General features: G+C 32.6%; 1 protein-coding gene across 1 annotated transcript in view; it reads right to left on the reverse strand.

Annotated features, from left to right (window-relative positions):
- LOC131860409 (ATP synthase subunit beta, chloroplastic-like) overlaps positions 1–5,147 on the reverse strand; it is a 73,022-nt gene extending 67,875 nt beyond the window's left edge. The window contains exon 1 of the mRNA XM_059214820.1: positions 5,086–5,147. Coding sequence (XP_059070803.1) covers positions 5,086–5,147 — 62 coding nt within the window. The remainder of the gene's footprint in view (positions 1–5,085) is intronic.
- Positions 5,148–12,321: the final 7,174 nt, after the last annotated feature.

Here is a 12,321-nt window from a genome sequence, read left to right on the forward strand (position 1 = left end):
CCGCGCGTAGGAATTATTGGGATAAGGGAAGTACTCTCTTAACAGTTTCGTTGTTCGAAGGCAGGGTAGGTGTATATATGGACTCAGGTAGATTTTCTTTGGTTTTTTGGGACTCTGGAGGGTGTAGAGACGGTGATAGACTGCCATAAAACTCGTAATGGAATGATCAAATACATATTCACTAGGAGTTCACCATATTCATCATATGTATTGAGAAGGCAACAGAACAACAGACTTTCTGGCGGATATGGGGATTGAGGATTTTGGCAAAGATTTTGGCAGGGATGACATGATGCCGATTGGACTAAAGATGATCATATCTTGTTTTTGCTTTCAATCCCAAAGTCGAGAAGTGGATAAGATGTGCAGCTTTTGACGGTGATAGGATCCCAGAGTGGTGTTCTCCCGTGAGTGAGGATATCATTTACATAAGGAAATAAGATTGGGTACAAGGAGATTGACAGTCAGATTGTCCCAAGCATTATTGATTTGGGTGTTGTTGATGCATGGGCGATGGGAAGGTCTATTATGGACTCTTGTTTGGCTTGGTTTTAGCAGAAAAGAAAATGGTAGAGCATTTGGGCATTGTCTGTAAGTGCAGCAAGGTGGTTGGCTTGGAGGAATCGCCCAAGGAGTAGGTAGAAAGACTTTTCAAAAAAGAAAATGAACAGGAGAAAGAGACAGTGGTGGATATTTTAAGACTTGATTACTAGTCTGGGGGACATGTCCACGATGGAAGGCTAATGGAAGACTTGTTCCAACCGATTAATCAGGTGTTGGGCCATGCTCTGTCGATAAATGGAATTCTGCTTAGGACAGTGGAGGAAGGGATTTACCTAGAGGTGATGAGAGATTTGGATGGGATAGTCTCCATTCCAACAGATGGGTGCATGTTGGGTTACTTCAGTTTGCAGTCAGTAGGGAAAAAGAAGAAGATGCAGAAGGCTTGGTCCATTTTCAAGGCTGGCATAATGAAGGAAAATAGTATGGAAAGGTTTGCAGCTTTCCTTCAGGAAAACAATGACCTCTTTCCAGAAGGAGTAGGAGATAGGCTAATGGTAATAGGTAATGGGATCAAGTTTATAAGTGATCCCCTATGGATGTTTGTATTTGGAGTGGCATGTCCTTCACCCTTGTAATTATTTTTTCTCTTGGAAATATAATGGGTACTGCCCCCTAGGCAAAACTTGCTTAAAATAAATAAATAAATATGTGTGTGTGTGTGTGTTTGTATATATATGTATGTATGTATATATATATGACACACACACACACAAATATATGTGTGTGTGTGTGTGTACATACATACATACATATATACATATATATGTATATATGTATATGTATATGTATGTATGTATATGTATGTACGTATGTATGTATGTATGTAGTGGATTGGATTGAAATGAAAGTGACACGACAAATTTTGTCTTATAAAATAATTCAAATGTGGAATATGAATGCATTCGTTTGTGGGAAACAATTAGTCATCTCATATTTAATCTACAGTCCTTCATTTCTTCGTTCCCTTCTACTTTCTTTGTTGGGTTTTTATTAATTTTATGCAAATTCTTGGCTATTGGGGAGCCTTACACTAGTTGTTGCAAATGCAGATCTATTTAATGTATGAAGTTGTGAAGTGATGTTTGGGAGAATGTACACATGAGTGTCTTTGAATTCAATATTTGATTGTTATATGTCATGTAATGCCCCAATAACCGTGCATATGTAAATGTAATTTGAGTACATTTGTACATTTTATCCACTTCCATAGAGTGGTAAATGTAAACATAAAGTTTTTTTTTTAAATGTATATATTTTGTGCAAGTCGATTTGTATTAAAATTAGAAATGTACCAGTAGTTGGTTTTTTTTTTACTTCTTTGTGTTCAACTACACATTTAGTTGTGAACATGTATTGGTGTTCAATTAAAAATTTATTGGTATTTTTATAATTATGTACTGACAAAAATATTTGTATTTTTTGGGGGGTCAATATGGAAATAAGTGTGCAAGTATTGGAGCTATGTCAATTATTGGTGCTCTTCCCCTACTATAGAAAAATACACACATGGTTTTTCTTTCCATGCATACAATGTTCAAAAATATCAAAGTTGATAAATCACAATCATTTAACTCCTTAGTAAGGACTTTTATTTTTCAAGTCTCTAAGACCTTTCTCACTAATATGGACAAGACTTTGGTGCCATAATATTGCCTTTTTAGTTGGAAGTCTCTTCTCCAAATAATTAGCACTCTTAAGTACCCAAAAGCGTGACTATTGTAAGTTGATTCAACACTCTTCTTCACTATTGATTCTAATCATGGCAAGGATGAAGACTCTAACATTGTTTTGTTTATATGGATATAGAAGAACTATTGCACTATATCATGCATGCATCAAGCTAAAATAAAGTGTCTATCTAAACACTCTTAGCAAGAACCATAGCTCCTCTGATAATCTTACATCCTCCATTCAAGAAGAAAAAATGCACACGTACATCATTCAATTTTCTTACAAAAAGTAGGTTTCATGTAACACCTAGGATATGTAGGACACTAGATTAATACCCTTCACTCTACCATTTGAAGAATGGATCTTGATTCTTCCTTGACCAACAATATTCAAGTGAGAATCATCACCCAAGTACTCCTCACCTCCATCATATTCTTCATACTTTGAGAAAAACCTCAATGTGTAGGACACCATTGATGTACCTTCACTGTACCATCTAATCAAATATCGAATCTTCCATGACCAACAATCTTCAGGTGAGAAAAAATGGATCCCAATCTTCTTATTTCAAACCCAATGACATATTTCTAGGCACAAAATTTTGTATATCTTTGTTTGCAAGTAGGTCTTCCAGCTTGAGCTTCCACAACTTAATGTTTCTTTCATTCAATTTTGTATTCTCTATTCTTTAGAGTTTTTAGCTATTTCCTTCTTGCAATAAATTCACAAAATACTCTCCAAGAATCTCTCATTCAAAGATGATCAATACAAAAAACCCAAACTACCCAAAAATGGGATCAAAATTGGCGAGGATCTTTAATACCAATTTAAAGGAAGCAAGGTCTATGTAAACAACTTTCTAAAACGATATACCCGAGGAAGTATTGTGCCATTTTAGAGCATAAATACACTTACACTACAAAATTTGCACATTATAGGAAACATAAAACAACATCGTCACATATAAATGCAAAAAAACACAAGATGTGAGTGAGTGAACTGAATATACTATATAGTTAACTAGGTGAAGTGTATTTTGATGACTTAATAATTAATTTTAGAATTGTTGGTGCATATTAGGTGGATAAATTGGGTATATAGTTGGATAAATTATAATTATTAAATTGATGAATTATGTTAGCTCAATTTAATTAAATAATTAGACCTTATTTAATTAAATTATTAGGTGCTAGGTGTACTAGGAGATAAATGGGTAATGAATTGATAATGTGTATTGATGCACTATGATGGAATGATTATGTAGAAGGCAACATTATTTTTGTGTCTTCACCTAGTTGTGAGAAATGCTTCACAAATGAACGAATTAAAAGGATTTTATATCTACTCATTTTGGTGTCACCACCTAATTGTAGGGTACGCTTCAAAAATCATCATAATATGTTTTAAAATATTTTAAAATTTAATTGCATAATTTTTTATCCAAAACATGACAAAAAAAAAAACATTCAATAAAATTAAAAAATATTTCTAAACATATTTAAAACTCCATTAAAAGCACACATTATCCACTCTTATAACTCATAAAATTTATAATTTTAAAATAATAGCTATAAATTGTAGATCTTGATAATAATAAAAAATAAACTTAACAATTTTTATACCAACATTAAAATCAAAGGTGTAGTGATATAATTGCATTATGGAGCTACAAGTTGTTGGGTTAAGGCATTTTATCTTTGTTTAGAAGGTCATTATCCATTGATTAAAAAACTAATGAAAAATGACTAATTGTGTTATTGAGAACCATGCTACGGTAGAAACAAACAAAGGAAAACATTAGGGTTCAATAGATGGTAGTGGGGTTGAACCCTCTTGGTGAAACATTATGGAAGGAGAAAACTCTTCATAAAAGTAATGATGTTTCAACTATGCTATCATGGTAAGATTTAAGTTGTGTTTGTTGTTGTGTGTATTATTGATCCAACAATCTAGATATACATTTGATAATATTTATTAATTATTTATAATTAAGAATATAATGTAATTTTTATATTTCATTAAATAAATATTGTTTATTTGTCATTAATCTTTGTATATTTTATAATTTAAAAAAATTATTAAAAATGATTTTGGATATGAATATGATATTACTTTAATATAAAATCACATTACATGTTTATATTGATAACTTAATTAAATGGAAATTGTGAGGTGAATACAATAAAAGTATAGCAAAACTTACAATAGACGGGATGACCCCACGCTTTAGCTGCAAGCCTTCTACATGGGAGGTCTTAAGTTCAAATCTCAAATCATTGTTCAATATATAAAAACAAAAAACAAAAAACAAAAAAAAACCAATCTATATGACAAAGACTTGTATTTGAATCTATTTAGCAAAGTCCATTCGAAAAAAGTGTGGTAATTGTACCAACCTAACATGTAAGTAATTTAAAAGAATATATATTTACTTTCAAAAATCCTCCAATCAAATTTAATATATCTTGTTCATTTCAAACAATATAAATATACAAATATGTATAAACATAAATTAATATTTTTTAAATTTAAGAAAACATTTATTTAATAAATAATTCTTTTAATGTATTTAATTTGATGAGAACATATAATGCATCCTAACTATTAAGATGCAATTGTTTGTGGGTGACTCCAAAATCTTTGAAGAACCGATTTTACTAATGAAAGCCATAAGCAAATTTTATGAACTGACATATGTAGAGAGAGAAGACAGAATAACGCAGTTCATGCTGATAAATTGAGGATTTCATTGATTGACTGCAATTTAAGTATCTTTAAAGAGATTCGTAAGGAGAATGATTTCAGTCAGCCGCCATTGTAATAAACAACATATTAAAATATATATTTTACCTGTAATCAACCACAATCTCTTCCGTGCTGGAGATTGCTTCTAATAAACGGTCATTCGCCATGACTCATTAATACCTCAAGAGAGCAAATTAAAACCTCAATATATTACCGAAAATTTCCCCACTAATTCAGAAATTTTCTTATCGCCAAAAACTTGAAACTCGTTCATGGTGTCCGCGAAACAAAAAAATTTATAGCTTTTGGAACACCAAAGTCTAACGAGGTCGTCCTAAACCGTTGAAAAACACACAAAAATTACCGATAACCTGTGCGATTCCTTCAACAACAGCTCGTACTTGTCCACTTTCTGCTTCCGCATTCTCTGTTTTGCAGTAGAGAGCAAAATGCTCACAATTTTTTCGAAGCAAATCGTACTTTCCATATCCATGTCGAAGCTTGTCCATGGCACGAGATATTGCTTTGTTGGGATGACTTGACTGCAAACGAGTGTACGTCCCTGGTGGAGCATTAGAAGCAACTATACCATACTCGTAACGATGGACTTGGCCTCCAACCCTGAAGCAATCGATGCAAGTCATTATCACTCCACTTTTATCTCTTTGATGTCCACATCGAGGGCAGGCAATCTCACAGGGACTTGAACTTGAGATGTATCCGAACATTTTTACAAAAAGTCCTCCTTTGCCTCTTACGTTGTCATTGGTGAAGTGAATCACTCTGTTCTTCCCAACATAAATGCCTTGGCCAACAAACAAGGAAACACCAATATCATGGTCATGAAATGTTGTTATTTCCAGAGAAATAAGTTTGAAAAGTGAGCAAGAGTATAGCTAAGTACCATGGTGTGAATAGGCAGTCCCCATCCGAAAGGTGTAAATATGATCGCCAGGTTTGATCCCAAACCTGTAAGCCATGGCCTCATCATCATCGTCTCTACTTCTGCCAAATAAAGCAATCGCCAGCGCTGCGCTCATAATGCCTCTGCCTGCAAAACCATAGTGATACTCTAAAACATGTTTAAACAAACAAACTATACTGAATATGGAAATACTCTTATCAACAATGAGTACTGGAATGGGAAAATAATTCCTTCCACATGTGTTCATGAAAGCAGACATTTCAGATACGGGACAGACACCCATATATAATACTCGTACTTCTTGGCGGAGGAAAGGTCTGTAGAGCTTAACTATAAGGAAAAGAATGTACCTGGCAGAATGTAGGTACCAGTACTCCTTCAATAGACGATTTTACATTTGAAGGGTATGCTCACACTTCTTTTTATAGATGGCCATGGACTGAGGCAACCAAATAAATAAAGCAGTTAAAGCTAAATTAATTAAAAATTGGTCTGTGTTTGAAGTGATTGGTAACTAGTTCGACTCCAGGCTTACAATTAATCGATTGTAACATTCATGACGATTGATGTACAAAATTTCTCCGGCGTGGGAAAGATTGTTTTTGCTTAGAAATTAATGAGATAGATCATCAATTTACTGGCATTAACTACTGTTGTTGTATTTGGTCACCTCACTCCATCGCTGTGTATAAAAAGAAGTGCGAGCATGGCCTCCCGATGTAAAATTGACTGGCAGCCGGCAGGTACATTATTTTTCTAACATGATTAAGCTGTAGTTGCACTGATCAAACCTTTCAATAATCTTTCCTCCAGCAAGGATTACGAGTATTAAGGGTGTCTGCAACTGATCTAAAATACTAAAGAGACCTTGCCAGGAATTACATTGACTCATTTATTGATAGAGTATTTCTATATTTAGTAGGGGAAGAGTACCAATAGATAAATATAGTTCCAATAACTGTCATCTTATTGTCATGTTGATCCCCCAATAGCCGTCATGGTGAAAACACCATTAATAAATTTGTTTTGTACCAATAGCCGATCATTTTTTGTAATTTTTTGTTCATAATTGGCCCATTTGTGCACCACTATTGGAACATTTGTGCACCACTATTGGGATATTTGTCAACAAGTACTAGCGATTTTGAGTTGACGGTTACTGGAACATCTTTAGTTAGGTATCAGGGGACACTTTGAAATGTGTACTTTTTGACCTTTGTGCGCATAACTGATTCCACGATGTGCATCGTTAGTACCCAGAAGCCAGATCAATAGCTATAAGAAGTTATGTCGCATATGAAGATGACTAAAAATAATAATCAAAATTGATATACCTTTTACGATCTGTGGATGCGCGAAGTTAGCTATGACGGCTACTGGTGCTCTTCCCCTATAGTCAATTTGTTTAAAAAAAAATAAAAAAATTTAGAGTAATGACAATTTATGGCATTATTGAAAGGGATAGCTATGAATTAGTGGGGATAATTTGGCTAATATATTCGATTTATGCTTGCTTAATGTTTTTAAATATATTTATACTTCAGCGTCAACTGCTCACAGAGCTAACTTATTAGTTAAGTACATTGTTTTTATCAATTAAGTTAGTCATATTGTGTTTTAGTAGTTTTAATTGTGTATTATATATATGTTCATTAAGTTAAATTTATTAAAAGATTATTTTTATTTTTTTTGATAGGTAATAGGCCATAGCGGCAATATTTCTATTAAATTTTAAGAATTAAACCTCGGTTTAGTGTGGGCACTGGGAGGAAAGAACAGAGGCAAGAAAACCTCCAGTCTCGCCAAAAGAATTTCTTCCTAGCATACAAGTTTACATAAATTTTTGGGTGGGTTGGCATTTTGCCATACATTAGTGAAACATGCTTTGTTTTTACAATTTTATATATTTCCTCTTTTTCTTGTTGCCTCTTGCACATATCAAAAAACCAAAACACCAAAACACATATCCAACTATTGGATACAATTTGTTAGAACCATGTCCTCCTCAATATCCTGGGAATATGTAGTTATTTTATCATATATATGCTCAATGTGAAAGGAACATACACCCCTGATTTTACAAATAATTAAAAGATTATTTATTAACTAGTATAGATATCTTAAATACTTCTATCTAAAGAAATGTCTAAAGATCAATTGAAATTGGTTTATTTATCTTAAAATTATATTTACTATGCACAAAAATATTTAAATATTGTGTTTTTTTTTTACCAATACAAATTTTTAATTCAATAATTGACATCTAGTTTTTATATTTTAATTTTAATTTTCTTATTATTGTTCAAAAAATCATCAAAAATAAAAATTTAGAAAATATATATTTTTTAAACAATATTGTAACTATGACATGGTAGGTTTTTTATAAATATATTTGTTTTTATTTTATATTTACATATCTATATAAAACTTATAATTTTGATGATGGTATATATTGTTTTATATGATGTTTATTATAAAAATATTAAGTTCATAATTAATATTAATATTTAGACATGTGAATGGTTGTCAAATTTAAGCTAAAAGATAAAAGTTAACATTAACACACTCACGCTATTTCACTCCACCCCTTTCTACCATTGTAGAATGCTTTTGGGCATTAAACAAATTAAAGGTTAAATATTTATATAAATATTATATTTAAATTATGCGAAATGAACAAAATAAAAATCATTATAGTAGTGATATAAGACAATTGGATCAAATTAAGGATTTTTTAAAGTAAAATACATACATTTTTTAATTAATTACATGTCCAAATCTTTACAATAACAAAACTATTGAGAATAGAAAAAGTCAAATAGATTCAAATGAGGCATCACCATGATCACTTTTTAGTTCCCAAACTACCATAAATACAAGTCCTTGTATGAATATATGTGTGTCTTGTCAATTGCAAATCTTCCAATACTTGTTTGTATTGAAACAATACAAGATTAAAAAAATTAAACAAAAAGAGAGCAATAAATGTCAAAATACTTTCTATCACATTCATTTCACATTTTCTAATCAATAAAGGTACCAAAACAAAAATTTAATATGATTTTATATTTAAGTGATATCATGTTCATATTCTTCATAATTTTTAATTATTATTTTTGAACTATAAATATACTAGCAATTGTACCTTGGTGTACAATGGGTATGTCAACAAATGTGGGAGGTCATTTAGGAAATAAATAGGTCTATTTTTTGCATTTGTGTAGTACTTGAGGTCAATTGGCAAACCATTTAGCAAATAATGTTGTTTGTGCAACAAAGGTCTCAATGGAGAAGCCATAGCTTCAAATCAAATATCCATCCACTTATAGGTATCCAAACACATTTGAAACAAAACCTTTGAATCAAGAAGATAATCAAACTCCAGGTGTACAATGGGTATGTCAACAAATGTGGGAGGTCATTTAGAAAATAAATTGGTCTATTTTTTGCATTTGTGTAGTACTTGAGGTCAATTGGCAAACCATTCAACAAATAATGTTGTTTGTGCAACAAAGGTCTCAATGGAGAAGCCATAGCTTCAAATCAAATATCCATCCACTTATAGGTATCCAAACACAGTTGAAACAAAACCTTTGAATCAAGAAGATAATCAAGCTCCATTATAGAAAAGCTTCATTTTATGTATGCAATAGGGAGAGAGGGAGAGGTAACGAGAGAGAGAGAGAGAGGGGGGGGGGGACGGAGAGATAGGGAGATAAAGATAGAGGGGGTAAGAGTGACAGAGAAAGAAGGTGACACAGATAAGTAATAGAGAGAGAGGGAAAGAGAGATGGAGATAGAGTTAGGGAGGGAGGGAGAAATAGAGAGTGTATGTATAAGTGAGACAGAGAGAGAGAGAGAGAGATAGATAAAGAGGCTAATAGATGTTATAAATAGATGGAGAGGGAGGGAGATAGAGGGAGAGAAAAGTAAAGAGATATAGAAAGAGGGAGTGGTAGGGAGAGATGGGGATATAAAAGAGAGAGATATAGATAGATATAACTTGGAATTTAAGAAGAGGGGGTGAGAGAAAGTGAGAGAGTGAGATATCTAGATATAGAAAGAGGAAGACAATGAGAGAGGAAAGATGTGAAATCTAGATAAATATAAAAATATATATGAAGTGATATAGAGAGAAAGAGGTATAGAGAGGGATATATCAAGGGGTCAAGATTGAGAGATATAGAAGGTGATAGGGAAAAGTAATAGAGAGAGAGAGAGAGAGAGAGAGAGAGAGAGAGAGAGAGAGAGGAATAGTTCAATACATAGAGAGGGAGAGGGAGATATATATTTAGAGGGAAATATAGAGATATAGAGAGGGATAGGGAGATAGATAGAGGTGAGGAGATAAATGTAGAGAAAAATTTGGATAGAAAGAGATGGAAAAAACAATGGGAGACAGGAGACAGAGGAACATATAGCTCAATAAGTATCTAGAGAGGGACATATACCTCATATAGAAAATGAGGAGAAAGAGGAACATATAGTCCTTGAATGCATAACTAGATAGGAATAGCGTCATCATATACAACTCTAATATCCTTAAGAGTCAATTTAATCCATAAAACTTGAGTACAACAAGATGTTGTTGCAATATATTCAGATTCAATAGTAGCCAATGATACAAATTCTTGTTTCTTACTCATCCATGAAACCAAACTATCTCCCGAAAAGAACGCTCCACCACTTGTGCTCTTATTGTCATCAATACTTTCATCCCAATTAGCATCTATATATGCCTTCAACATGAAATCTCCATCTATTTTGTACCATAGGCCAAAATCTTGAGTTCCTTTCAAATATTTGAAGATCCTTTTCACTGCTTGATCATGAGTTTGCTTAAGATTAGCTTGAAATATTGCAACCAAACATACAACATGTACAATATTTGGTCTAGAAGCGGTAAGCTACAATAGTCCTCCAATCATAGATCAATATCCAGAGATGCATTGAATCTTTCCCTAACTCACATCCAACAACTAAAGGGGTAGTAATAAATTTACAATTCTCCATATCAAACTTCTTCAACATCTCTTTAACATACTTAGTTTGAGAAATCAAAATTTCATCATCCAACTAAGTAACTTGAAGCCTAAGAAAGAAAGACATTTTACCAAACATAGACATCTCAAATTTTTTTGCATTTCTTCAACAAACTCTTTGCACAAACTATCACTTCCTCCAAAAATAATATCATCAACGGAGACAACAACAATCAACAATTTAATACCTTCAACATTGAAGTAAAGATTGTTCTCAGCAATACCTTTCCAAAAAAATTGTTGCAACAAGTACTTGTCCAGTCTCAGATACCATTCTCTAAATGTTTTTTTAAGTCCATACAATGCCTTCTTTAACCTACAAACCATATCCAGATTTTCTGACAATCTAAATCCATCTGATTTTTCAATGTACACTTATTCTTCTAGCTCTCTATTAAGAAATGTCGAGTTAACATCCATCTGATACACTCTAAAGTTTCCGAGGCAAAAAATGCAAGAAATATTCAAATAGTTTCCTTATTATAAACAAGGGAAAAAATTTCTTCAAAATCAATACCTTCTACCCAAAAATAGCCTTTACATACCAATGTTTCCTTGTTCCTCTATTAGTTTTCTCTATTACCTCTGAAACACTTCTTCTTGTCTAAACTCCTTTATTTTCGTCTCTAATTATCTAATCTTCTAGCTTATTCTTCTTCACATAATTCAGGGTCTTGATTGCTTGTTCCACTTCTTCTCTATCTTCTTCTTTGACTTCATTTAGTTTCTCCTCATTTCTTCCTACCAAAGGGGTCTTTTCTTCTACAATAGTAGGTATGATCAATTCTATCAAATTTCCACAATCCATTACAATAAGGAAAGAGCTTCTGGATTTGATCTCAAATTCAAATTCCTAAATAGGTTTCGAGGCAATCTAATCCTAGGCATGATTCACATACTTTCTCACATTTGTACTTTCCACTATCTTGTTCAATATTTTGTTGTAACGTCGGTAAGCCTTGCTATTCGTTGCATATCCCAAGAATATCCCTTCATCAGCTCTGGTTTCAAACTTTCCAAGATCATTTTCATCACTTTTGATATAACACTTGCTTCCAAATATTTTGAAGTACTTCATAGTAGGTGATCTTCCATACCATAACTCATAAGGTGTCTTTGTATGATTTATCCTTACCTAAACTCTGTTAAAAATATAAATTGTAGTATGCATAGATTCTTTCCAATAAACATTATCCATGCTAGCATCTTTCATCATAGTTCTAGCCATTTCAATAACAGTTATGTTCTTCCTTTCTACCACACCATTCTACTGAGGGGTTCTTGGAGTAGGAAGATGTCTACTAATCCCATAACTCTCACAAAAATTGTCAACTGTGTGAATTATCTCCTTAACTAACATTCCCTGCACACAAT

This window comes from Cryptomeria japonica, chromosome 11 (assembly GCF_030272615.1).
Source record: "Cryptomeria japonica chromosome 11, Sugi_1.0, whole genome shotgun sequence".
In the NCBI taxonomy this organism is placed as follows: domain Eukaryota; kingdom Viridiplantae; phylum Streptophyta; class Pinopsida; order Cupressales; family Cupressaceae; genus Cryptomeria; species Cryptomeria japonica.